This window comes from Eublepharis macularius, chromosome 12, assembly GCF_028583425.1.
Source record: "Eublepharis macularius isolate TG4126 chromosome 12, MPM_Emac_v1.0, whole genome shotgun sequence".
Lineage (NCBI taxonomy): Eukaryota > Metazoa > Chordata > Lepidosauria > Squamata > Eublepharidae > Eublepharis > Eublepharis macularius.
The window spans coordinates 21,865,292-21,892,563 of NC_072801.1; the positions used below are offsets into that span (position 1 = coordinate 21,865,292).

At 45.8% G+C, this 27,272-nt stretch overlaps 1 protein-coding gene across 1 annotated transcript in view; it reads left to right on the top strand.

Moving 5' to 3' along the window:
- Window positions 1-27,272, top strand: part of TRRAP (transformation/transcription domain associated protein) — a 138,656-nt gene that overhangs the window by 16,271 nt on the left and 95,113 nt on the right. The window contains exons 12-31 of the mRNA XM_054993020.1: window positions 964-1,102; window positions 3,010-3,088; window positions 4,911-5,145; window positions 5,574-5,901; window positions 6,015-6,112; window positions 7,305-7,499; window positions 7,920-8,111; window positions 9,496-9,661; window positions 12,239-12,495; window positions 13,748-13,948; window positions 15,705-15,856; window positions 16,203-16,402; window positions 17,962-18,179; window positions 18,286-18,483; window positions 18,938-19,198; window positions 21,172-21,333; window positions 21,448-21,544; window positions 22,202-22,323; window positions 22,417-22,587; window positions 22,812-22,880. Coding sequence (XP_054848995.1) covers window positions 964-1,102; window positions 3,010-3,088; window positions 4,911-5,145; window positions 5,574-5,901; window positions 6,015-6,112; window positions 7,305-7,499; window positions 7,920-8,111; window positions 9,496-9,661; window positions 12,239-12,495; window positions 13,748-13,948; window positions 15,705-15,856; window positions 16,203-16,402; window positions 17,962-18,179; window positions 18,286-18,483; window positions 18,938-19,198; window positions 21,172-21,333; window positions 21,448-21,544; window positions 22,202-22,323; window positions 22,417-22,587; window positions 22,812-22,880 — 3,540 coding nt within the window. The remainder of the gene's footprint in view (window positions 1-963; window positions 1,103-3,009; window positions 3,089-4,910; window positions 5,146-5,573; window positions 5,902-6,014; window positions 6,113-7,304; window positions 7,500-7,919; window positions 8,112-9,495; window positions 9,662-12,238; window positions 12,496-13,747; window positions 13,949-15,704; window positions 15,857-16,202; window positions 16,403-17,961; window positions 18,180-18,285; window positions 18,484-18,937; window positions 19,199-21,171; window positions 21,334-21,447; window positions 21,545-22,201; window positions 22,324-22,416; window positions 22,588-22,811; window positions 22,881-27,272) is intronic.

The following is a 27,272-nucleotide window of genomic DNA, read 5'->3' on the forward strand; positions in this document are numbered from 1 at the left end:
CTCAAAAAAAGATATTACAGCACTGGAAAAAGGGCAGAAAAGGGCAACTAGAATGATTAAAGGGATGGAACTTCCCCTATGAAGAAAGGTTAAAGCGCTTGGGGCTCTTTAGCTTGGAGAAATGACGACTGAGGGGTGACATGATTGAGGTTTACAAGATTATGCATGGGATAGAGAAGGTAGAGAAAGAAGTATTTTTCTCCCTTTCTCACAATACAAGAAATTGTGGGCACTCAGTGAAATTGCTGAGCAGTCGGGTTAGAATGGATAAAAGGAAGTACTTCTTCACCCAAAGGGTGATTAACACATGGAATTCACTGCCTCAGGAGGTGGTGGCAGCTTCAAGCATAGACAGCTTCAAGAGGGGATTGGATAAACATATGGAGCAGAGGTCCATCAGTGGCTATTAGCCATAAGGTATAGATGGAACTCTCTGTCTAGGGCAGTGATGCTCTGTATTTTTGGTGTTTGGGGGGGCAATCAGTGGAAGGGCTTCTAGTGTTCCTTCCCCACTGGCACACCTCCTGAGGACACCTGGGTTTTGGCCACTGTGTGACACAGAGTGTTTGGGATTTAGGGCTATTACAAAAAAAAAAGCACCAGTGAATGGTCTTCAGCTGTTGTAGCCACCCTTGAGGACGATGGAGCAACAGGGAGGTATCAGTGAGGTGTGTAGCTTGTGCTGTCTGGGTTTGTGCAGATAGATCAAGATGGGTAGCTTTGTCTGTAGCAGTAGAAAAGAGCAAGTGTCCAGTAGCAGCTATAAGACTAACAAAATTTGTGGTAGGGTAGGAGCTTTTGTGGTCACAGCTCACTTCTTCAGATGGGTTTGTGCAGTGAGAGATGGCAGGTTTGGTAACTTACCTTTGGGTGGATCAGGCTGCTATCAGTTCATCACCTTTGCAGGACTTTGAAATTAGATATCCTGTAGATATAATGGGGGTTTATTTTTGTCCTTGCCAGGAGCTGGTGGCAAAGTATTCTCAGCAGATGGTGAAGGGAATGTTACAGTTGCTTTCAAACTGTCCAGCTGAAACGGCTCATCTGAGGAAAGAGCTTCTCATTGCCGCCAAGCACATTCTTACCACAGACTTGAGGAGCCGTATGTAATGTTTACACTTTATTTTCTTTTTTTTTAAGTAGAAGGCGCATTGTTGGGAGAAATGTTGGCCATGGCACTGTTATAAACAAATGATGAGAGATAGTTTAGCGTTTGCCACCTTGTAATCCCAAGCCTGAAATGTATTCCCTTGTTTTCAGCGTAGTAGTAGAAAAGGGTGTCTCTCCCCTGTGTGTTTGCGTTTGTAAATAAAACTGTAGAGCAAATACATGAAGCTGCTGGGGGTTATTTTTCCTCAGAAACTGAGAGAACATAATTCTCAAATCTGTACGCCCTGTGTTCTGTTAAGAGCAGAATACTTGGTTATGGAAATGAGAGCGTGCTTTTCAGCTCCTGTCGTGAATTGGCTCCTCACAATAGACTGCTGGAACGGTGCTTGTTGGAGCAGATTCAGTGAAACTCAGCTCTCTCCCAGTACAAGGAATTAGCCTCAGTGAGTAGGCAGTTAGCTTTTTAATTGCTTTATTGGCATCGAGCTGCCTGAAGCCAAATAGATTTTGTTTTTTAAACCTGGTGCATGACAGGTTTATTCAGTGTGATTCAGCTCTTTTAACCGAGATAGCAGTGACATATATGCTATGCTTCAATACTAAAATGGGATTGAAAGTAACTGGGGAAAGAGAGGGAGGGTGTCCAAACTAGTATGGTAAGGACTAGACACGTTCCTCAGAAAGGACAGAATGTTAAAAGTCCGTTAAAGGAAAAGAAAAGTTTGCGTGTAATCAGCCTTGATCTAGCTTCTTAGAGTTTATAAAAGCCCAAAGGAGGAAATGTTGAGAGGTGGAGAATTTCCAAACAGTTCCTCCCCCAGTGCTTCCGTGCGCCCCTCCTTCCTTCTTGATATTTGTAAAGGTCCAGTTAAACTTCATTCAGTTCCTTGAAACATTTAGTGGTCCCTTTTGGAACCTGGAGTCATGCTGATTCTCTCCCTGTTAATTAAACGATTCTCCCTGTTGACACGGAAGGCAGAGGGGCCCACAGCTCAGACTTCAACAGAGTTACGCCCCTTCTCAGCCTGTTGACTTCAGAGGGCTCAGAAGGGTGTAACTCTCTTTAGGATGACACTGTTTGGGATTGGGGGAGAGGAAGCATGTCCATCTCGTTACGTTTTGGTGTTATATTCTCAGTAATGAAAAATGTGTCCTTCAGGAATTCCGCCTGCCCTACCTCGCAGGGTTGCATTGTGCATAAAATGGGACAACCCCCGTATCACACTGCTTATGGGATGGGTGGGATGGCAGTGCGTTAACATTCTTGCACGAGCATCCCTGCACTCGTTCATTTTTTTTTGTTTTGGCATGAGTTTTCTACTGCACAGCAGCACTTTTTAAATCGCCTCTTTGGAGGAGGTGGGGTCCTCCTGCTTAACCCGGTTAGGGGAGGGAGGGCCCCCAATCCCACGTCACTTCACTAGACTTTAATAGAAATCACTTGAAAAGAAATCAATATTTGCCCAATGGCTATTTGTTCATTTAGAACAGATCTTTTGACCCTGCTTTTCTCCAAGACAGGGACTCAGAGCTTCTGGCCACATCATTTCCCCCATCATTTCGGGCAAGAGTACCTTGCCCAAAATCACCCAAGAAGCTTCCATGGCTGAGTGGGTTTCGAACCAGGGTCACCTAGTTCCTGGTCAGATACACCACACCGGCTCTCTGTTGATAGCGGCTGCTGATTTGTTCAAAAACTGCTCACATACTTTGCTTTTAATAACAACTTACAGCAGAGGCAGAGCGAGAAGTCACATGCCATCCAGTAGATTGGACAATAGAGGTAGCTTAGTAGTTATATAACGCATGCATTTTGGACTGTATTAGTTCTACAGCACTCTGCTTAATCATTTCTGTTTTGCTGCCTTCCATTATGACAAAGTTCTCTTTAAATTCCAGAATTTATTCCATGCATGGACAAATTGTTTGATGAATCCATACTCATAGGCTTGGGATACACTGCGCGGGAAACCCTGAGGTGCGTAGTGAAACATGTTGGGCTGAGCTCCTTGCCGAAGTGAGACAGTGTAGGTGCCTGGGGACATTTAATGGACGCATTAGAATCATTCATTAGGCCTTTACTTCACTCCCTTTACTGGTTGGTTAATACATTGGCTGAAGAAGGAGAAGGCAAAAAGAGCTTATTCCTGTTCACTAGTTACAGTGAACACATGTACCGTCTGTGTACAGACTGTTCTTTGTGTGCATAGTTCTCATGATACAGTCAACACATATACAGATGAACACATGATGGAAACTTCCTATTTATTCAGGTACTGTTCCCTGGTTTTATTTGTTAAACGAATGCACATTGGCTCCTTATAAACAGATGGAACATATAAAGCATCCTTATACTGAATCAGATCCTCCGTCTATCAAGGTCAATACCGTCTGTTCAGACTGGAAGCGGCTCTCCAGGGTCTCAGGCTGAGGTCTTTCACATTGCCTGCCACGTGATCCTTTTAGCTGGAGAGGCTGGGGATTGAACCTGGGGCCTTCTGTTCGCAAAGCAGACTCTGCCGCTGAGCCATGGCCCCTCCCCACATACGCATATACAGGAAGAATGGATGTGTGTTCACTGTGACATATGGACAGGGCTGTTATATATGTTCAGAACGAAACCACCGCTATGAGCTTCCTAAAAAAGGAATGTTTGAATAGTGAAAGAGTGCCTGAAGTTTGTAAATGGATCCCTGGAATCTCCTGTTAAAAGGATCTCTAGTAATTGGGAAAGATCTTAGCTTAAAAATTCCTGCAGGTCAGTGCGGAGAGTTCTGGTCTGATACAGAATAAGGCGGGTCCTTACACTGTGTATCAGTTCTGGGGGAAAAAAATGTTGCTTTACTTGGGGGAAAAGGTGGGTGGGAGAGGGTATTGCACATCTGCTCTGCCTGTGGGTTTCTTGGAGGCATCTGGTTAGCCACTATGGAAACAAAGTGCTGGAGATGAGGGGCGTTTGATCTGAGCCAGTAGGGCTACTCTTGAGTCCCAGTAAAACACTCCCAAGAGCTTTTATACTGCCATCACGTGGAATTGATCTTCTCCTGGTTACTTCTAAGCAGAGTCAGGCCCTTCCATTGAAGTCAGCGTGTGTGTGATCCTGCTTAAGAGAGCACTTCCGTTTGGGAAAGGACCATTTCCTGTTGTTTGCTTATTTATGTTATATATGCAGTCTGCCTTTCTCACTGAAACTCAAGGCAGATTACACAGTGTAAGGCAGATCTAATTGACAGAATATGACATCCAGTAAACAAAGCAAAGTCTCTTTCCCCATGGATGACTTGTGGGGGAACCCGTGGCCACTCACACCTTGAAACTGCAGTTAATGGTCTTTCCCATTATGAAGTGCCAGCATCCAGAAGTGTGCTAGGAGCCATTTGTACTTGCGAGGCGGTGGTCACCTGGTGTTTGAAGCAGATGTTCCTTTCAAGTTCCATCATACAAAAGGCAGTTTCGGCTAGTCAGGCTGCTCCTTTGGGGATAGCATTCCGTTCCGTTTGAGAATTAGGTCCAGATTCAAGATTGTTTCAGCGCCTCTGCAGAAGCCTGCACTGGCAGTTCTTCTTGGGAGGTACTGTCGATCCATGTGCAATAAAGGTAAGTTGCGGACACAGTTCTGATGGTTGTGCAATGTGGATTGTGCTGTTTTCGGTCTCACCCTTCCCTGTGTCTTTGCATTGGACATTGCTGTTGATTTGAGACTGATATTCAGAAACTGCTACTCCTCGAAACAAACCAGAAGTACTCTAATGGGTGCTATTAACGCTCTTTTATTTTTTCCCTTCTGTGTGGGTTCCTAGACCCCTTGCCTATAGCACATTGGCAGATCTGGTGCATCACGTCCGCCAGCACTTACCACTCAACGATCTCTCCCTCGCCGTCCAGCTGTTTGCCAAGAATATTGATGACGAGTCCTTGCCCAGCAGTATCCAGACCATGTCGTGCAAACTTCTGCTGAACCTGGTGGACTGCATCCGGTCCAAAAGCGAGCAGGAAAATGGCAACGGCAGAGACATCCTCATGAGGATGCTGGAGGTATTGGTGCTTTAAGACGGAGGGCTGCCATTTTGAATATTCAGCTCCGTGGTCCCTCCTTCCTGGCCAGTGTTTTAATGGTTGTTTTTATGGTTTTGTATGTATTTTACCTGTGGTTTTAATTGTTTTAATGAAGTGGGGGGGTGAGGTTGATTTGTTTTAATGGTTTTAAAATGTGATTTTATTGTGTATGTTTTGTTAACCGCCTTGGTGGCCCTTGTGAGGGCAGAAAAGCAGGGTATAAAACAAAAAAACAACTCTCTTTAACAGTATAGTGCTTATAGTGAACCTCAGTCAAACAATAAAATAATATTAAGTCTCAGCATGGTGCAGAGTGGGAGGGCAGTATAATTTCATTGCATGTCTTGATTGTTATTTTGGGGTTTGGCTTTTTTTTTAGCTACAGCTTCCTTCCTTTCCTCCTTCAGGTTTTTGTTCTCAAATTCCACACCATCGCACGCTATCAGCTCTCTGTCATTTTTAAGAAGTGCAAGCCACAGTCTGAACTGGGGGCAGTGGAGGGAGCTCTGCCGGGGGTTCCGGCTGGTGGCAGCGCAGCTCCAGTCCCTGTCCCGTCCCCTGCCCCCACCACACCTGTGGCCTCTGCTGCAGGACCCGTGTTCGAGAAGCAGGGGGAGAAAGAAAAGGAGGATAAACAGACTTTCCAAGTCACCGATTGCCGGAGCTTGGTAAAGACCTTAGTCTGCGGCGTCAAAACAATCACCTGGGGCATAACGTCTTGCAAAGCACCTGGCGGTAATATTGCGCAAGGTTTAATTGCATGCTTTTTAATTGTACGGAGAGCATAAATACGCATACTGCAGTAAAAAGTAATTTTGCTGTCGGTTCCCCTTCCCTGTCTTTTTCAGAAGCACAGTTCATTCCTAATAAGCAGCTTCAACCAAAAGAGACGCAGATTTATATAAAACTGGTCAAATATGCAATGCAGGCTTTGGATATTTATCAGGTATGGAATTTGACTGGTGTTCTGGTGTCTGTATGATTGTGCGTGTGTGTTTGTGCATGTGTGTGTTTGGGGGTCCCTTTAGCCTCATTAGGAGGGGAGGGTTTCCGTGGCCCCTGTCTCTTCTCACAGAATCTTATTCCCCCTGGCTTTGTTCAGACATGCAAACTTGATTAATTTGGGGTGTGTGTGTGTGGTCTCCCCTTCACATGATGAGCCAGAATTGAATATGTAACTCATTTGTCACAACATCTGTTTACGGGAGCCTGAATGGATGCAGGTTTGTTTCTTAATAACTGGGGTTCTTACCTGTGGCACAATTCAGTCTCCACTCAAGGTACCTGCATTTGGACATCGTGACCCCATTGGAGTGAGTTAAATTAGAGTAGGTTGAAGCCTCCCCGCCTTCAAGCTTCTTGTGCTTCATGAGGAGAGCAGGCGAGCCCAGCAATTACACAGAGTTTAAACTCCTCACAAATAAAGTTTGTTCAATGCCTGAATTAATACCGCCCCCCCCTGCCCCCTTTAACCACCGTGAGCCCCAGAGCTCATTCTCCCTTGCCCTTATTCGCTCTGTGCTGTTTCCAGGCGGCCTTCCTGCATCCCTTGTCTTGCTCTTGAGTAGGCACACCATGAAACCCATGGTAATTTATATACCGCCCGTCAGGACAACCTAACGCCCACTCAGAGCGGTTTACAAAGTGTGTTACTACTATCCTGTGAGGTGGGGCGGGGCTGAGAGAGCTCCAGAGAGCTGTGACTGACCCAAGGTCACCCAGCTGGCTTCAAGTGGAGGAGTGAGGAATCAAACCTGGCTCTCCAGATTAGAGCCCTGCCGCTCTTAACCACTACTGGCAGGCTATTATTGAGGAGGCCTCTGCATGGCTCAGGGGAATCATTGGACGGGAGAAGCTGGTTGCCTGTCCCCCCCACAGCAGGGCTGAGTTTCCCATTAGCCCCCTTCTCTGCTCTGCATTCCTTTTTCTTCTTTTCCCCTCGGTCTGAGGGCTTTGCTAGGTGTGTGTCTGTGAGGTTGCTTCTGGATCTCCCCAGTGTGTCTTGTTCCTTTTCCCTCTTATGTATTTTTCTACATTAAGACAGTATTTCCGTTAATTTGGATGTTTTTGGAAGAGTTAGAAAACTGATACAAAAGAGGGGAAGTATTGAGTCACGTGAAACGTCTTTGTTGCCAAAGGTTCAGATAGCTGGAAACGGGCAGACATACATTCGAGTTGCGAACTGTCAGACGGTCAGGATGAAAGAAGAGAAGGAGGTCCTTGAACATTTTGCTGGGGTCTTCACTATGATGAATCCTCTGACTTTTAAAGAAATCTTCCAGACTACAGTTCCTTACATGGTTGAAAGAATCTCGAAGAACTATGCCCTTCAGGTAGCATGTTTTGTGCACTTGACTGTAATGGTAAACTACTGCAGAGATGGCAGCTGGCCGTGAAGTTTTCTCTGTTGAAATTTATGATGCCACCACCTTCTGCAAACCACTCGGGCTTTGAATTTGGTTTAGCGCTCCAGGGTTGGAACTGTGCAAGGTTTTTTTTTTTAAGATTGCAATTAAATTAAACAGAAATATCTCCTGTCAACAATAGAAAGCAGATAGGGGTTTGACAGGTTGTTTTTGGTTTAACGCTTATCATGTGGGTGGGTGGGGTGGAGAGGAGATGGTTGAAATGAAATCCACAACATTAACAGATTGCTTGAGAATCATCTCAAATTAACAATGGCTGATACCGTTTTTTTAAAAGAATCCTCTTTTGGGACGGCAAGGTTCCCTTTAATTGTGGTCTCTCGACAGATTGTTGCCAATTCCTTTTTGGCCAACCCAACAACCTCTGCTCTGTTTGCTACGATTTTGGTGGAGTACCTGCTAGACCGATTGCCTGAAATGGGCTCGAACGTGGAGCTGTCCAATCTATATCTCAAACTATTCAAGCTGGTTTTTGGCTCCGTTTCACTCTTCGCTGCAGAAAATGAACAAATGCTGAAGGTAAAGCGGTGATCAGGCGAAAATCAAGATTGTAACGTGGTTTTGGGGTGTGAGCTTGCATCGGGGAGGGGGTAGAGATTCTTGGAATGATTGTATTCAGAGTATCTAGCCCTCCTTGGAAATGTACTTCTGTGGTCCCATATGTTGGTGTAAAAATATTGCACTTCGTGTGTACACAAAAAAGACATGATTATAGCTGGGATCCCCCCCCCCCCCCGAACCTGCTTTTCGGTTTGTGTCCATGGCAAACTACTTTTGAGACTGAGAGGAATTCTAAGAAGAGTGTGTTATGCTGTGTGTATGTGTTGTTCACAGAAGGAAAAAGGTTGAAAATTCCACCGGGTTGGCGAAAGTGCTTAAACATCCACATACTTCTTTGGCCACTATCCAGCATGTACTAATTTGCTTGGCGCAAAGAATCCACTTCTATTGGGCTTAGATTTTTGAAACTCGGTTTGAAAAGAATTACATTGTGCTGTATATTTTCATCTGCTGGGAAGTTTTGTTTCACCAGTGGGGTAACTTCATCTGAAAACAGCTGCCTTTAAAGAAATGACAGGTATACTCTGCGTGCCGCTGTTGTGTCCCGTTTATTCTGCCGCCAGAACCAAGGTCACTTTCATTTCATAAACGGCAAATCCAATTTAAATTGTGTGATATATTGCCATCGCCACTCCACGCCTGTTAAATTATTTGATTCTCAAGCGCTGATGGTGTGGCCTTGAGTAGACAATTTAATTTGAATGATGAAAGCTATTTGCAGCACTTGCAAAAGAAAGGTTTGGAGCCTTTAGACATTAATAACCCATAATTATTTCAGAGTTCATACCTGGGATTGAGTCAGTTTGTATGTGTGTGTCTTTTTATGATTGTTTCTCAAGACTTTTAACATTTTTCTTGATGGGTGAATATATCTTAACCTAAATATGAATGTTCTAACCGCAGTGATGTTTGGGGCATTGTGGCTTGATCAGGACAAGTACACCCTCTGTTCAGAAAGCAGAACATGCATTGATCAAACCCTAGTTAGCTATGGCATCAATCATAGACAATCCTGCAAACTAGGATTTATTGATTGGCACCAAAGTGGGATTTCTAGCCAGAGTTTGTACTTGATTTGTTAACTATAGTTTGTAGTAATAGTGGCTTATAGCATTTTTCTTAGTTGAGGGGGGCGGGTAATTTTAGGTGATTTCCCTCTTCCTAGGATTGGAATAGGTGAGGGAGGGGGGACAGAGCGGGGAACTGGTGAAAAGTGTCCCCATATGCACCTCTGGAAATTCTTGTCCATGCCTTTGGTATCCTCTTCCCACCACTGGAAAATTGCCTATTTTTAGAAACTTACAAGAAGGAGTTCAAGTCTTTAAATGTTTGATTTTTACAGCCGCATTTACACAAGATAGTGAACAGCTCCATGGAGCTTGCACAGACTGCAAAGGAACCCTACAACTATTTCTTGCTCCTTCGAGCTCTCTTCCGGTCGATCGGCGGGGGGAGCCATGATCTCCTGTATCAGGAATTCCTGCCCTTGTTACCAAACTTACTACAAGGTCAGAGCCAAATCCCTTTCTTGCTGTTTATCTTCTGATGTGAATGCTGGTTGGCAAGGAATCTCATTTTGCTCTGGTTTCAAAGCCTGACGCCTGGCCGTAGAATCATGTCCTTTTTAAGCGAGACGTTGACAGTCTTTAAGGTCGATTCTCCTGTAGCTGTTCTTTTACTTGATGAATCAGTTAAACGGCCTACGCTGTTTGGTTTGTTGGTTAATTTGGCTTCCTTCCTCCATGGCTCCCCATCCACTTGACGAAGAACCAAAGCATTGGCTTTGCATGCAGAAGGTCCCAGATTTCAACCCCTGGCATCTCATGTTTTAAAATAAGTAGTAGGTGATGTGAAAGACCTCTGCCTGAGATTCTGGAGAGCTCCTGTCAGTCAAAGGCAAGACTGACCTTGATGGTCCCTCGTACTGACTCAGTATATGGAAGCTTCATGTGTTCACGAGAGGTCTAAAGAAATTGCCTTGAATTTCATTGTTCTGATGACATGTCTAATCCTGTGCGCTGTAGAAACAACCAAAAACGCCGGTGTATAGGAACTACACGGTCACAATTTTCAGTAAATGATTTTGAATAATTTTGGGGGGTATTTATATTAATTCAAAGTGCAACAGTGCTCAGTGCTATACAAATAATTCCTATAACATTTAATGAACAATTGTAACCCAGTCCTCAAGCACAAAGATAGACGAGTCCGTGAGAATTAATATTCAGGTATATTGCACAATGGCCCAAAGGTGGCCTCCAAATCCAGAAGACAACGTGTGTGCTGGAGCCCAATAGATTCTGCAGCTACGGGTTTTAGCCAGCAATTTTCAGTACCCGTTTCGTAAGGTATTACTTGATCAGGCAATAATGTCTATCCGGATGGTCACCATAATTCGTTTAAACACTCATGACTCCATCAAGCTATTCACAGAACAATGTCATGACTGCAGAAGGCTGCTTGAGGACTGGGTTACAATTGTTCATTAAATGTTATAGGAATTATTTGTATAGCACTGAGCACTGTTGCACTTTGAATTAATATAAATATCAAAAAAATGTATTCAAAATCATTTATTGAACATTGTGACCGTGTAGTTCCTATACACCGGCGTTTTTGGTTGTTTCTACACTGTTGTTACTGGTGTGCCCTGTATTGTAGTTAATCCTGTGCGCTGGCTGGCAGCGGAGGGGGAAGGAGGTGGAGGCTTCCTGGCATCTTGGGTAAGAATCCTAATGGTGTCCTAAGAGAAGCCTTGCCAAAGAAGCTGTCAGTCAACACAAATATGGGAAGATCTCTGCTTTTGTTCCTAGCTCTGATCTGGGTAGAGGGTCAGGTGTTTGTGGGACTGAATAGCTTGGTGTGAGGTCAGGAAGAGCCCTTCCCTTTCTCCAGGTTCGGGTGAAAGGTAGGAGCACTTGCCTAGCATGAGCTGCGCATGAGGTCTGCCGAGCTGTTCCCATAAGAGTCTGCTCAGCTGTTCTCATAAGGTTCCTAGAAAGAAACCTGGAGTGACTCCAATGCACAATGGCAGTTGCCAAAGGGGTCAACATCTTCTCTCCTTTTGTAAAAGGAATGTATGAATATTTTGCGAAATTGCAGGAATTGCTTTCAGGAAAACCACAGGCTCAGCTTGCACGCCATACCCCTCTCCTCCACAGCTTTGTATCCTACCAACCAAGATTGTCCTTCCTTGGTTGCTCCACCCTTTGCCCATGATCCAGAGAAGCCCATGTGCAATGTGCCTAGGGGTGCTTTTGGTGGCTGGTTTTGCTGTGCAGCACATGGGTGAGGAAGGACCCCCAACCTTTGGGGAGGACAAAATTCCCCATTGTGCCGAGAGAAAACAACCTGCTGATTCTCCAGAACCAAGGCAGTGTTTGCAGATTCGTATGAAGAGTGCTGTTGGGTGGGGGGTGGTCGCAGAATAGATTTCCTTTCAGTCTTCAAAATGGGTTGGGAAGTTCCCAGAGATCTGGGGACAGAGTCTGGGGAGAGCAGAGTTTGGGAGGGAAGGAGTGCAGTGGAGATGTGATGCCACACAGTCTGCCTTCCAAAGCTGCCATTTCCATCAGGACTACTAATGACTGTTAATTCAGTCAGGCGTCCTGCATAAGGGGGACCAAATTAACATCTGTAGATTGTGATTCTGGGAAAATTACAGGGTTGGCAGCCCTAAGTATATCCCCTGTATTACTACAGATCCAGAGGCGTTTGCCGTGTTAGTCTGTAGCTGCAAAATAGTAAAGAGTCCAGTAGCACCTTTAAGACTAACCTTATTGTAGCATAAGCTTTCGAGAACCACAGCTCTCTTCGTCAGATGCAGATGCATCTGACGAAGAGAGCTGTGGTTCTCGAAAGCTTATGCTACAATAAAGTTGGTTAGTCTTAAAGGTGCTACTGGACTCTTTACTCTGTATTATTAGGAGCTCTGTTTTGTGAAAAATGTTTGGGTTTGACTACAGTAGTGAGTGCCTTGCTGAACGGTTAGTTGAAAAGCAGATCAGATATATTTGAGAAATGGCAACTTGATTTTGGATGTGGTGGGATTTTATTTTGATACCTCCCCTCTGGTCACATTTCAGGTCTGAACATGCTACAAAGCGGGCTGCACAAACAGCACATGAAGGATTTGTTCGTGGAGCTCTGCCTGACGGTGCCGGTTCGACTGAGCTCCCTTCTCCCTTACTTGCCGATGCTGATGGATCCCTTAGTGTCGGCCTTGAACGGGTCTCAGACGCTGGTCAGCCAGGGCTTGCGGACGCTGGAGTTGTGCGTGGATAATTTGCAGCCGGACTTCTTGTACGATCACATTCAGCCAGTGCGAGCGGAGCTGATGCAGGTGAAGAGGCAGTGGTCAGAAATGCCCACTAGAGGTCACTGTTTGTTCAGCTTATCGGTGCCGATTCGCTTTGGCGTTGGCCGTATTGTGAAACAGATAAAATAGGATTTTGTGACTTCCGTGTTGTAGTAATAACAGAGCACTTGGTTACGCCTTAATTACTCCATGCATCTATAAAATTAAAGGTCTTTAAAAAAAATAAGACAATTCCAATGTTGTGCTGCTTTATTTTTATTCATTTAGTATATTTTTGTCCCACCCTTCCTTCAAAGAGGGGTCAGGGCACAACTCTCCTCCCCCTGTGATGTGGGTGAGACTGAGAGAGAGCAACCGGCCTATGGGCACTCATCAAACTTCACGGCACTGTGGGGATTTTAACCTGGGTCTCTCAGGTCCTGGTCTGGCATTCTTAACCTTTTGCAGTGCTGTAGAACAGCAGTGTTGTCAAAGTGTGCTTTAGAGATGGTTTGTGACACTGCAGTTTGTACTTTGAATCCCTCCCCCCAAACATGCCCTGTCACCTCATTCACATTTTTGTTACTATTGAATGCTGTATAAGTTATGAAGTAAATTTTTGATTTTTTCCCCTTTCTGAAGGAAAGATTGAGTTTCTGTATCTTGCCCCCCCCCCAAAGTAATGTAATATAAAAGATTGTGGGGTTCTGGGCCTGGAAAGTGATGGTAGTTGGGAGAAGAAACTCTAATTTGTCTTCCCTTTGGGATCTTTTCCCTCCTTCAGTGTAGACTTAAAACAACATAGGTTGTGATGCATTTTGCTTGCTATTGGGAAAAATGATCTCTTCGAAGCAGGGCTTTTTTTTCAGCTGGAACGCGGTGGAACAGAGTTCCGGAACCTCTTGAAAGTGGTCACATGGCTGGTGGCCCCGCCCCCTGATCTCCAGACAGAGGGGAGTTGAGATTGCTCTCTGTGCCGCCGAGCAGCGCAGAGCGCAATCTCAACTCCCCTCTGTCTAGAGATCGGGGGCGGGGCCACCAGCCATGTGACCATTTCCTCCAAGGGCAACCCACTGAGTTCCACCACCTCTTTTCCCAGAAAAAAAGCCCTGCTTTGAAGCAATGCCATTTTAAACCACATGCAGACTTATATGTTGCAGGTATATTATTAACTGGGTGGGTGGAATTGGGGTTTTTATTGGTTTAATTATGTGTTGTAAGCTGCTTTAAGCCATTGGAGAAGATGGTTTATAAATGCTTTTGGTGTAAATAAATAATTAAAAATCCCTCTTCAAAGGCCTTGTGGCGGACCCTTCGCAATCCGGCCGAGACCATTTCCCACGTCGCTTATCGTGTGCTTGGCAAGTTTGGTGGAAGCAACAGAAAGATGTTGAAAGAGTCACAGAAGCTGCAGTACGTCGTGACCGAGATCCAAGGGCCCAGCATCACGGCCGAGTTCTCTGACTGCAAAGCATCCATCCAGCTCCCCATGGAGAAGGTTGGGTTTATTTTGCAGGGGTTTTGGGTTCTGCCGTTAGCAAATCAAATTTCCTTTGAAACAAATCTTGCCCGCAGTTCATTTGCCAATACTAAACAAGTAATGTTTGTTCAAGCCAGTGGTAGCCAGTTTGAAGCGAACATCCTGCACCTATGAATAAAACCTCATCCTGCTAAATTCTGGTTTTGTTTGTAAAAGCTGTACGGGGAGAACTTACTATAATCTTAGTGTGGCCTGCGTGACAGCTCAGTTGTGCCAGAGGCCTAAAACCCTTTGCCACACTCCCATCTTTGGGCTCTTTCTCTCTTCCATTCTTTGGTTTCTGTGTTCCCTCCAAACTGTGGTTTGGAGGCTGAGCGCAAACCATAATTTTACAGGTTTGGGTGCTGCAGTACACTGTTGTTGACAGTGTCAAGCAGCAAACGTTAAGTGAATTGGCTGCGGAGGGAGGAGTAGCGGCTGAGCGTGGCTTGTTTTGGATCCTCCTGGAGGACGCTTATCCGGTTGGGGCCTCTCTGCAATTTCCTTATTGATGCTTTATGATGCTTCTGTTCCCCTAGTCACTTCTCCCGTGCCTTCGTTTGAATTCAGCAACCATGTTATTTACATTCTTGTTGAACTGGAATTCTGGATGGATAGAGGTAGCCCCCAAACAAGGAGTGTCTAACTGTGCCAGAGGACACTTCGATCTGGAGAAAAACAGCTATTAATGGTCCCTGGCCCCAGGGAGGCCCGCCTAGCATCGACTAGAGCCAGGGCCTTCTCGGTCCTGGCTCCAACCGGGTGGAACGCTCTGTCTAATGAGACCAGGGTCCAGCAGGACTTGTTCTCGTTCCACTGGGCCTGTAAGACAGAGCAGTTCCGCCAGGTGTCTGGTTGATGCTGGGCAGGGACCCCACCGGCCGAATTGAATAGGATGGGGCCCTCCCTATCAAAGCACCCACCCCAAACAATTTTCTTTTTAATGTATTTTGAGTGACGGTTTGGAGACTGAGTTAAATTATTTTTAGACTGCTGTTTTAAAATATTTATACTGTACTTATTGTGATTTTAAATTGTGTAAAATTTTTAGAGTCTATGAACGTAATCCACCCTGAACCTGCTGGTGTGGGGAGGGCGGACTAGAAATTGAAAATAAATAAATAAATAAATAATACGCCTTTACTAAATACTCCCCTGCACACACCAGCTTCTTGGGGGTTGAATCAGAAGGTGGTCTCTGTTTATATTGCGATGATGGACTGGTATGGATTTACGATGGGCTTTGACAAATTTTCTTCGGCAGTAGAAGCCAAGTCAAAAAGTTAGGAGGCAGACTACCTTCAGAGGTATGTCTGTCATATTTTCTAACTCTCACTACCACAAACAATATTAGGCTTCACAGTGAAATTTCTTAAGTGTCCTGGTGACTTGGCGCCTGGGATTTGTCAAGGCCTGGTTTAAGGCCAAAAAGTGCAATCCTATGCAGAGTTGTACCTTCTTAAGTCTATTGACTTAAGAAGTGATTCTGCTTAGGATGGTGATGTGACTCCAGTGACTCCAGTTACCTGTGATGTGCGGGGACATAGCTTAACCAGTGGGGTTAACTTCCTATTAATGGCAACATGGGCCAGAATTAAACTCTGGTTAAGAATACGGTAAAGGATGGAGGGGCCTGGCGCAAGATAGGCTCTTGCCAAAAAAAAAATCATTTGCCAAATTGGGACATGCAGATGCATTCTTTGGTTTGCTTTAAGCAAGCATTTTCTGTTTTTAGGCCATCGAGACGGCTTTGGACTGCCTGAAGAGTGCGAATACAGAGCCGTACTATCGAAGGCAGGCGTGGGAGGTGATCAAATGCTTCCTGGTGGCCATGATGAACCTGGACGATAACAAACATGCCTTGTATCAACTTCTGGCTCATCCCAAGTATGATTTTTTCCCCCTGTTCTAAAAATGCGTGTCTAAAATCTGAGACTGACCATCCGCCCAACCCCCTAGTTCTTCCTGTTGCGCTGTGAATGCCGAATATACTACATAAATGAAATGAACAGCTGCTAGGCATTTTGTCAGAAAATTGGCATATTGTTACGATAAATAGGACAGTGTGGCTCTATTTCCTGGCCAGTGGTCAGCTGTTTTGGTCCAGATAAATTGTTCCGGCTTGACTTTGATCGAAAGACTGTTGCGAAGAATCTGTGAAATGGTGGGCTGGGGTTGACGTACGGGCTTGGAATGCGTGAACCAGTGCCTTCTTTGTTTGGATTTCTTGCAGCTTTACCGAGAAGTCTATCCCCAGTGTCATCATCTCCCATCGCTACAAAGCACAGGATACGCCCGCCCGCAGAACCTTTGAGCAGGCATTGACAGGGGCCTTCATGTCAGCTGTCATCAAAGACCTCCGCCCCAGTGCTCTTCCTTTTGTAGCCAGCTTGATCCGCCATTACACAATGGTGGCGGTTGCCCAGCAGTGCGGTGAGTAAAATGCATGGCGGCCAGCTCTGTCGTGTGCCCACAACCCCAGGGCAGAGGTTAAGGATCCTGAACCTGTGACCCGATGTAATGTCGGATCACCAGTCTGTTGTTTTCAAGCCAGAAATGGAAATGTGGTTTCTGCTGCTTGCAAATGGTGCTTTGCACTAAGTATAGCTTGGGGTGATGCTCAAATGGACAATCTGTACTTATGACTGTAAACTCTTCTGTACTAAGGAGGGTGCTGCTCACTAGGGATGTGCACCTGAAAAGGATTCGGGTTTTCCTAAAACAATTCGGAATAACCCACACCTCGAAGCGGGCATTTAAACTGCTTTGGTATGCTCTGTAAAGATTCGGGAATCTTTAAGGAGCACACTGAAGCTTAAAGCAGCGCTTCTCTTCCCTCTTCCTCCCTCCTATTAAGTGAAAAAGGTGGCAGGGTGGGAAGCTCAAAAAACAACACTTTCCTTGCCCTTTGCAAATGGCAAGAAGAGCATTGCCGTTTTGAGCTTTCCACCTGTTTGTACCCGATGGGAGGGGGAGGAGGGGGTTGTAGTGAGTCCCTATTGAGTAAAAACAGGCGAGAAGCTCAAAGCAGCACTTTTCTTGTCGTTTGCAAATGGTTCTGGGTTCCCTGCCTGTTGACAGAAAATGCTCCAGTTCCCTGTTGAAGTTAACATGCACTATGGCAATTATCTAAGTCTAATACTTGGTTCTCTTTAGTGCTAGGGGTAGTAAGTAACCCCCTGCTAACTGCAATGTTAATTGCGACAAGAGAGGACAGAGGTGTTTAGAAGCAAGGCGTTTGCGGTGATCGCTTCAGAGCTCTTTTTTCCAGAGCCCCTGGGGATGGGCGGTATATAAATTGAAAATATAAAATAAATAAATAAATAAATAAATAAATAAAAGCTACTTTTTCCCTTATAAGCTCGCTTTTCCAGTAAGGCATTTGATTTTAGATTCTCTGCCTGCTTCCATGTATGTTGCATAATCCGACTTCAGTACACATGCTACGTTTTGGAAGTGTATTTTCCTGTTTCACGCAGGAAAATCCAGTTGCAAATGATTGCTAAAGGGCATTGAAGCGCATAATCCAATGTGTATGAAATCCGCTCTACGGCTGCTGCTGCATTTTTTAATGCACCTGCGGATCCGTCTTCTTGTTTTTCAGCGTTGGTTTTTAATCAGCGGTTAGTGTGCTTCAAGCGTTTGAAAAAGCAATAGAATGAAGAATAAAACAGATAAATTAAAATAGAGGGCTTGAAACACAATCTTAAGCAAGCTTGTTTAGAACCACATTATTTTTGAAATCTTAGTAATTGGCATTGGATTAAATAACATTGCAGTTTAATTGTGGGGAATGTTAGGACTTGGAGTTTGCAGTTGATAAAACGAGAGGGGGAGCCCCTTTTAAACCAGAAAGGAAAAAAACGTTGTAGTTTGTTTGTCTGCAAGTATGCAATAATTACTTTGTTTTTTCTAATGGTTGAGGCTTTGTTGGTATCTAATTGAAGGCTCCCCCCTCCCCGTCCCCCTTTCTGTGTTCATGTCAATTCCAGGTCCTTTCTTGCTCCAGTGTTACCAGGTTGGAAGCCAGCCCAGCACAGCCATGTTTCACAGCGAAGAAAACGGATCCAAGGGCATGGATCCCTTGGTGCTGATCGACGCTATTGCCATCTGCATGGCGTACGAAGAGAAAGAGCTCTGCAAAATAGGAGAGGTGGCCCTCGCGGTCATCTTCGATGTGGCGAGCATCATCCTGGGATCGAAGGAAAGGGTAATTCAAAAAAGGCCTCCCGTGCAGCCTGCTGTTCAGAACTGGTGACGGGTTCTATGGAGCTTGCCGGCGCTGATGCGTGTGTTCCTTGGTTCCCCCCCACCAGGCTTGCCAGCTCCCTTTGTTCTCCTACATTGTGGAACGCCTGTGCGCCTGCTGCTATGAACAGGCCTGGTACGCCAAGCTCGGGGGCGTGGTGTCAATCAAGTTTCTTATGGAGCGGCTGCCCCTCATCTGGGTCCTCCAGAACCAGCAGACGTTCCTCAAGGCTCTCCTGTTTGTTATGATGGATCTGACCGGAGAGGTATTGACGTTACAATTTTCACGAGCGTTCGTAAAACGTATTTCTGTTGGGCTTCTCTAATGCGTAGCTCTCTCCCACTCTTTCTCTGCTTTCTTTGGGACGTGAAGAAAACTCAAAAGCTCGCTGAATGAGATGTTGGTGTTGTTTCATAGGAGCTTACGTTAGCCATCTTCATCTGCAGATGCTTAATAATGGCATCATTTTACTGTGCTGTTATAGTTTACTTATCATTAGGGTGGCCAACTCTGGCTTGAGAAATTCCTGGAGATTGCAAGGGTGCTTGGAGAGGGAGAGGAAGCTGAATCGCAAAGCACCTCTCCCCAAATCCATGCGCAAGCTGAAGTTTCACAACAGTTGGTCCCTTTGCCGTTGAACTTGGTACTTCTGAGTTTCTCCTTATTTTTCTGTTATTCCTCTTCCGGTGCACTGACTGATGGGTCTGCTGCTGGTTTAGGTTTCTAACGGAGCAGTTGCAATGGCCAAAACAACCCTGGAGCAGCTCTTGATTCGGTGCGCGACTCCCCTGAAGGACGAAGAGAAGACGGAGGAGATTCTAGCAGCACAGGAGAAGTCCTTCCACCACGTGACCCATGACCTGGTGCGAGAAGTGACCTCTCCAAACTCCACCGTGAGGAAACAAGCCATGCATTCCTTGCAAGTGCTCGCCCAGGTCACGGGGAAAAGCGTCACGGTCATTATGGAGCCGCATAAAGAGGTGAGTCTGTATGGAATGTTAATTGCTTGTCGGGAGTGGCAGTGAATGCCCTTTTGTCAAGTGCTGCCAGTCGCCTCTGGATTTGTATGCAACAGGCCCTGTGATGTAGATGAGAACTGCGGTTGACTAAGTAAGCCCAGCAAACCTCATTTTGCCAGAACGTGTTTTCAAGTGTCCAAAGCCCGCTAGTGCTCTGGCTGCACTAATGCTTTAATAAAATTGAACATGAAGGTTTTATATTAATACTTATGAATTCATGAGACTCTTCATCTTTGAATTGTGCTTTCTGGAAATATCCTGGCTAGAGCCTGCAGATTCCCATTCTTGCTACTGACTTCCGAGTCCCTCCTTGGGCTGTGTGTGGAGGTCACCTATCCCCCGCAAACAGCAAAGGCGATGGGCTGTAGCTTGGCCATAGGGCACCATCCTTGTGTGCAGAATGTCAGAACTGTGGCTAGATAATGTCCTTACTCCAGACTACCTTCTGCAATCAGACAACAGTCCATTGTTTCCAAAAGGCTTTTACTGGAAAAATAGTTCATTATAGTCCACTAGCCTGAATGCAATATTCAGGATGGTACATATGCATTGTTACCAATGACTAGCAAAGCGTGAGGTACAAAGTAACAGATCACAGTAGGCCCAACCTCCCCCCATAGTTCTCAAAACAACCCCTTTGAAGTCAGGATAGCGAAAGTTCCCAAGGCCGGTTCTTGGTGGAGCGTCGGTAGCCAAAACGATCCTCTTCTGTGAGATAGCTGCCTGGGAACCTTGGCACCTGTGGAGAGAGCACTTAAACACTGAAAGGATTAAAGATGGAGTCGGTTAAGCGAAGCAGCACAACACAGCATTCTGAACCTGACACAGAGGATCTCAGGTTGAAGCCGTAGCTCGGTGGTAGTGTCTTCTTGCTCCAGTAGTGCAAAGGATCCCAGGTTCAATCCCCAGCACCTCCAGTTAAAGGGCTCAAGGTAGTAGGAAGTACGGTAGACCTCTCCAGAAGACCGAGGAAAGCTACTGCCTGGCAGAGAAGACAGTGCAGATCTTGATAGGCCAAGGGTCTGATTTGCAGCTTCATTTGGGAGGGGGGGCAGGATTTGGGGCTGCCATGGGAATGGTGGGGCAAGGATTTATGCTGAGCCCTCTGTTGGAAATTCTTCCGTCATTGGAAATCTTTGGCAGGATGCAAGCCTGTGCTTCAAGGAGTATTCTGGTGGGCCTTGGTACAGCTTGTGTTAGGAGTAACCGTGTTTTCTCCTGCCTGGTAAAAGGGATGTGTGGAGGTCTCCCATAACAAAGCCAAAGACTTTGTTCTTGCAGTTCTAATATTTAAAACATTGACATTAAAATAGTTAAAATCGTAAAAAGAGAGCAGGAGGCTATGTATGGCTATTCTTTTTATTATGGACTTTAAGCAAATAGAGACAGAATTTGGCTATTTGCCTGGAGATAGTTGGATTTTCATCAATTAGGAGTTTCTCCAGGCAGGCCTTATTTGCCTCTGCAATTGGTGTGTCTAAGAGTGGGGAAATAAACTTGTCCCTATAGACTTGATGGAAAGGACAGCGAAAGAACATACGAATAAGAGATTCCGCTTCACCAATGGAGCAACGGCAGTGTCTGGTTCTTGCAGTTCATGTGCATAACAGAGAAGCTTTCTAATAACGGCTGCTTCTTGAGGAGTTCTGTAGCTTGTAATTGTGTATGGGTGGGGGGATGTCAGGGAAACGGGAGGCGGGTGGATGATGGTTATATTCTACACTTGATTCACCTAAGCTTTCCTCCCAGTGTGAAGAGCCTTCCGCCCGAAGAATGCTTCCTAGGATGCTGGGCGGCAGGGCAGGGTACAGCCTTAAACTTGAGTTCTCTCAGTCCTTGGTGTCAGGCCGTATGGGAGATTGAGGCAAAGGACGATGGCTTTGAGAGGATGTGACCGAGGTTCGTGCCTTGAACGGCTTTTCGTTTTCTTCTAGGTCCTCCAAGATATGGTTCCTCCGAAAAAGCACTTGCTTAGACACCAGCCCGCCAATGCCCAGATTGGTTTGATGGAGGGGAACACATTTTGCACCACGCTCCAGCCCAGGCTGTTTACCATGGATCTAAATGTGGTGGAGCATAAAGTATTTTATACAGAGGTACTTTTGGGACAGATACATTCTGGCCTCTTTTGCACCAGCTGTCGATTTTAGTGGGCTTCTGCCCCTCAAAACGGCGAGTGTGCTTAAATGTCTCTCTGTTGCAACTTCCAGCTGTTGAATTTGTGCGAGGCCGAAGACTGTGCCCTGATGAAACTACCCTGCTACAAGAGCCTACCTTCTCTGGTACCGCTTCGGATCGCTGCTTTGAGTAAGTTCAGCACCTGGCACGTTAAAGCTGCCGTCAGCTCGCTTGGTAAGGAGTCCTAAAGATGTCGCTTGTTGGGGTGCTAAAGATGTCCTTCTACCCCTAAGTACCAGGGAAGGTTTGGGCACCTGTCAATTTAGGTCAGTCTACTGCATTGTGGTTTCACAATGGTGGGGCCACGGGGAACTTGGCTGTACAAGGATGAACGAAATTGCCTTCTACCAATTATTGGTCAGAAGGCGCTCAAAAGCGCAGGCAAACATCTTTTTATATATTCTGTGTAAGCCACTCTCCAATCTATGTGACTTTTAACCCTACCCGGCCCTGCCAATGGCCTGGCCTGGGTGAAGAGCTATTCAGAGAGAAGACGTTCATTTTTTTCTCCTCTTTTTAGAATCTTTTCAGATGTGCTGATGGCCTAGAATATTAAATGCACTTCGAAAACATCTCTTTTATAAAATAGTACGATCTTCCCGTCTCCTTGCCCCCATTTTTTCCTTCTCCAAAAGCCTGTTGCTACCGGCAGAATATGTTAAGTGATCAGTAATGTTGGAAAGAGTCAAGGAAATGTCTCAGAAATTATAAACAATAGTCCCCCCCTTCCCTTTTGAATTCTGTGTTGAATAAGGGGAAAGCAATTTACTTTGATTTTTGGTGCAGATGCCTTAGCTGCCTGCAATTATTTGCCGCAGTCGAGGGAGAAAATCATTGCCGCACTTTTCAAGGCACTTAATTCGACCAACAACGAACTCCAAGAGGCAGGAGAGGCCTGTATGAGGAAGGTTGGTGGCTCCCAAACAAAAGCTTTTTATTTGACTTTTTTGAAACAGAAATTGCTTTCATGACACTTCTTTTTCTTTTTCCTCCCTCTGCAGTTTTTGGAAGGTGCTACAATAGAAGTTGACCAGATCCATACTCACATGAGGCCATTGCTTATGATGCTGGGCGACTACCGAAGTCTGACGCTGAACGTTGTGAACCGCCTGACGTCGGTCACCCGGCTCTTCCCAAACTCTTTCAATGACAAGTTCTGCGATCAGATGATGGTACGAGTGTGTAGTAGTTTTAATGTTGGCTGAGAAATGGACACCCTAAAAACAACAAAACAACAACAACAAAGGTTTTAAAGCAGAGGCTGAAACGTTATTTAAGGTGTTTTCTTTATTTGTCCCTGTGTTGATGCTGGGGGTGGGCTAAACCCAAAGCCGTTTTCAGCTAACGGGCTTTGAAGATACAGAAAACAACTGTTGATGTTGGATTTCTCTTACAGCAACACCTGCGCAAGTGGATGGAAGTGGTAGTTATCACTCACAAAGGAGGCCAGAGAAGTGATGGAAATGTAAGTTCAACAGCTCTTTTTCTGGGGCAAGAGGGGCCAAAAATTAAACAGGATACATTGGGAGAGGCACTGTAACTGTTAGCTGCTTACATCCGCTGCAAACTACGTATCGACCTAATGATCGTTTGTTACAAGGTAGCGTGTCCAATGGAGCATGTACGAAGGACCACTTTGACTAGCGGTCTGAAGAACTGTAGTTGCTGTGATTGACGATTGTCTGCCACGTGGGGCCTCTTGCATGGTCTTGTGGTACATTTGCCGCTGTATTTCATTGCTGTGGAAGAGCTTATTGGGGGGGCAGGAGGAACCTAGTGAGAGATGTGGTTTACAGTCACCAAGTTAGGTGAGTGCAAACGGCACCATTGAAACAACCTTTCCTTCTAGAAGACATCTGTTTGTATAGGGATATCCCTGCTAAACTAACACGCAGCATATTCTGTATCATTTGTAAGCTAATAATACGTGATGTTCTCCACTATCTAAACTTAAGTCCTTGAACAGTTGTGAGAAATGAAAACAAGACTCTACGACAGGAATTGGATTGACAAGGAAAATGAGCAACATGTAGCTTTAAAACTGTGTTTCCCCCGTGCCTTCTGTTCTCCTTGGAATTATAGACTAATGTTAGATAAGTGCAGGGTTCTTTGGGCCATAATTGTACATGGAGAAGGATGCATCTTTGTGTTGTTGGCTGACATAAGTGGTTATCGTTAACACTTCATATTGCAATAAGATCCAGCTCTTGCACCTAGTGTTGGGCAGGCATGGTTCATTTTTTGTGGGTTTGGGGTGTGCAGTCTAGGAGGCGCTTCCATAGCACGAGATCTATTAAATATACGAGTATTGTGCAACCCCCGACCCATCCCCACAGCATGGCAATTTTATGCAGTATCTCAACAAGAATACAAGCTCATCTTTGTGTCCTTGCTGTCAACGTTTTCCGCTCGTAAATCTTGCGCATTTCAGTGCCTATTTATGTATAATTTAAAGGATGCAAGATCGGCAAATGGAAGCATCAGAATCCCGTTTCAGTCGATATTTTACCCCATTTTTTAAAAAAGTGTGTTTTACAAAGCATCATGGGAATTAGTAACACCAAATGCCCTTTGTTAAGACGCTCCTAGACAGGTTGCAACAGGCCATAACAGCTTGCTGCTCTGCTTATGAGACCCTCAGCCATTTAGACTCGATCTGTGGCACGTAAAGCGCCATTTGGCGGATGCTGTTCCACTGTAGTATTGCTGTTGGCCAGCAGGGGATATAAAGAGTCTTGGTCAGAGAAGGGTCTTTCCAAGTCATCCCCTACTGAAGATGTTTTAAGTGGAATTTTCCAGGGATTGAGCCTTCGGTGTGCAAAGCACATGTGCCATTGAGCCCCGTCCCCATCCAATCCTGTCAGGTCAGTGGGCAACATCCAGACGGGGTGGTTTGCCTTTGGTGGGTGCTTATGTGCTTATATGTGGTGGTCTGGAGATGTTCCAGGCCTATCTATTTGGGCCCCCAAAAGTTGATCGAATTACCAGTTGTGGCAACAGGATGGTTTTCTTTTCTTTTTTTTAAATGTCGTAGTGCTGGTGCAAATACTTGTATTAAAAGTTAATTTTTTCCCTGGTGCCTCGGGTGGGGACAACAGGGGAATTACCATCCTCAGTAGTAACCAAAGCTTGTGTGCTATATAGATGGTGTTGTTTCCATGTCCTGGGTTGCTGTGTCATGTTCCCAACGCCACAGCCTGTTTAACTGTTCCTGGTAACTTTGGAGTGCTGTCACATAAGCGTTTGCAGCTACGCTGTGAGTTTGTCTGCATGTAGGTTAGCTTCTGTTTGAAAGGTGGTTGTGTATTTGAAGCAGCTCTAGGGAGTGGCTTGAATCCAGACAAGGGTTTCTGTAGATACAAGGACTTTCCCCTGTGGAGTGTGATTTTCCTGCCTCATGGAATGCCTCCGGAAGTCTCTGGGAAACAGCCCCCTCCCCCAGAACAGAATGGGGGGCATTTCGGGCTGCCAGGGGAAGGGTGGAAGCAATAAAGTCAATGTTGGATAGTCATTAGCAGGGCTCATTTTGAGGGGGAACGCGCAGGAACGCAGTTCCAGTAGTTCTCCAAAGAGGTCACATGTCAGGTGGCCCCGCTCACCTCATTTTGGGCCATTTTGGGCCCGTTTCGGCCTGGATTTAGCCCAAAATGTCTAGGATCGGGTCCAAAACAGCCAGGATTGGTCCCAAAATGGCCAGGATTGGACCTCTAATGGGTGGTGGATCACTCTTCCATTCAGCAGTGGCCCAATCCTGACTATTTGGGGCCCCTTTTTGGCCATTTTCAGCCCTTTTTTGCCATTTTGGGCCCAATTTTGGCCCTGAATGGCCAGGATTGGGTCCAAAACAGGCTAGGTGATGTCAGGGGGTGTGGCATATGCAAATCAGCTATGCTAATGACAGACTTCCGGTGATGGCAAAGGGCGTGGCATATGCTAATGAGTTGTGCTAATGAGTTCTTCAAGCTCTTTTTCTACGAGATGACCCCTGGTCATTAGAGCGTCGGACTAGGCTTGAACCCCCTCTTAGTCATGAAAGCTTACAGGGTGATTGTAGACCTGTCACACACCCTCAGCCTAACCTACCTCTCTGGGTTGTTGTGAGGATAAAAGGGAGGAGAGAATGATATAAGCTGCTTTGGGACCCCATTTGGGAGAAAGGTGGGGCATAAATGAAAGTAAATAAACAAACGGAGTCATATTCCAGGGGCAGAAATCCTTGCAATGCAAAAACGTTGATCTGGATCAAAACTATTACATTCCCTGGAGGGTTCAGCTTCCTTATGGTGAATTTCTCCCCTTCTTCCCCAAATAATGTCTGTCACAGTTCACTCTGTGAAGCCCGGGACTAAGCTTGCTTCCCTGCCAGCAACTAACGTAGGCAGGGAAGCTTGCTCTGTGAGAGATACCAAAAAGACGGCATGTGCTGTTCTTTCTTGAGAGTAAGCCCCATTGAATAGACTGGAGTAGGAGCCTGAGCAGACCTGCTTAGGATTGCTCCCTGTGTTACAAGCGGTTCTATCATTCTCCTCTTTCCGCATCATCCGTCGTCTATTACGCCCCCCCTGCCATTCCTGCAAGGAGCTCAGAGCAGCATGCAGGGGTTCATTCCTCCTCCGTTTTAGCCCCCCAACAGCAACCCTGAGTGGCCAAGAGGTGTGTGAATGCCCCAGGGCTGGTTGGGGAGCTTCATCAGCTCAGTCCGGCTTTGAACCGGTCCTGCACTGGCTGTGAGATGGGACTCTCTGCTGTCCCCCAGGGGTGAGGTCTAAGGGGCTTTCTCCTAAGAAGCCTGTTTGGCCAGCAAGGCCAAAGTGGTCTGTCTTCAAGGAGGGGGCTCGAGAACCTCCTCCAAATTGTCAGCATCCCCTGGCCCGCCCATCAGAGTCTTAAACAATGGCTTCAGGTGGGGAGCCGGGCTGGTCTGCAGCAGAAGAGGAAGATCTAAGTCCAGAAACACTTAATAAAACAACAACATTTCCCGGGTGTAAGTTTTCAAAAGTCAAAGCTTCCCATCTCTTCCCTGATAGAGGAAACTTTTGACTCTCAAAAACGTGTACCCTGGATATCTCATTGGTCTTTAAGGTGCTATTGGGCTCCAGTGTTGCTCTTAAACAACGGTAATAGCGCTTTTGTTCAAATGAAAATACGACTTTCAAGATTAAGGCTCCTCCTCCTCCGCTCCTAACATTCCTTTATTCAGCCTAAGTCTCCCTAAGTCATCTGTATGTAAGAGCAGCAGGTTCTATGTAGCTTCTTACGTTGTCTGTTTTTGAAGGGGCTTTTATTCCCTGTGCTAAGCTAAATGATGCTTCACGGATTTGTTCACTAAAGCTTTCACGGCTGCGTGTGATACTGCAGAAAGGCTGGGCGTTGGACATCTGCTTGCAGGCTCTTGTGCTCAGCTGTGCTTGGTGACCAACAGATGACTTTTCCTCAGGACACTCTCCTTTTCAGGCTGCCTGATAACAGGCCGGTACTTGGAGAATCTTGGCCTGCCATTTCAAGGAGGTCTTGCTTCTACCCTGTAGCTGGTTGCAGGAATTGTAGGAGCTTGCTGTGGCTTTTATTGCAACTGTGTGTCTGTGGGTGATGGGGGGGGATCTTTGGGTTGGCTCCAGCCAGTAGGAGGAAGGTTACCCCTTTAACCACCGAAAAAGCTATGTTGAGGACTTGCATGGGTGAAAACCGTGTGGGACTGGGGACTGTAGAAATGGAGAAGGATTAAGTGAGCCCTAGTGAAAAAGCTGGCAGGATCAAATCCCTGTGTGCCTCTGCTTTCCCAATTGGTGATGCTGACTTAACAACGAGCCGTTTCCCAAAATGTTACGCTGGGGATGGGATGGGCACCGAGACCCCT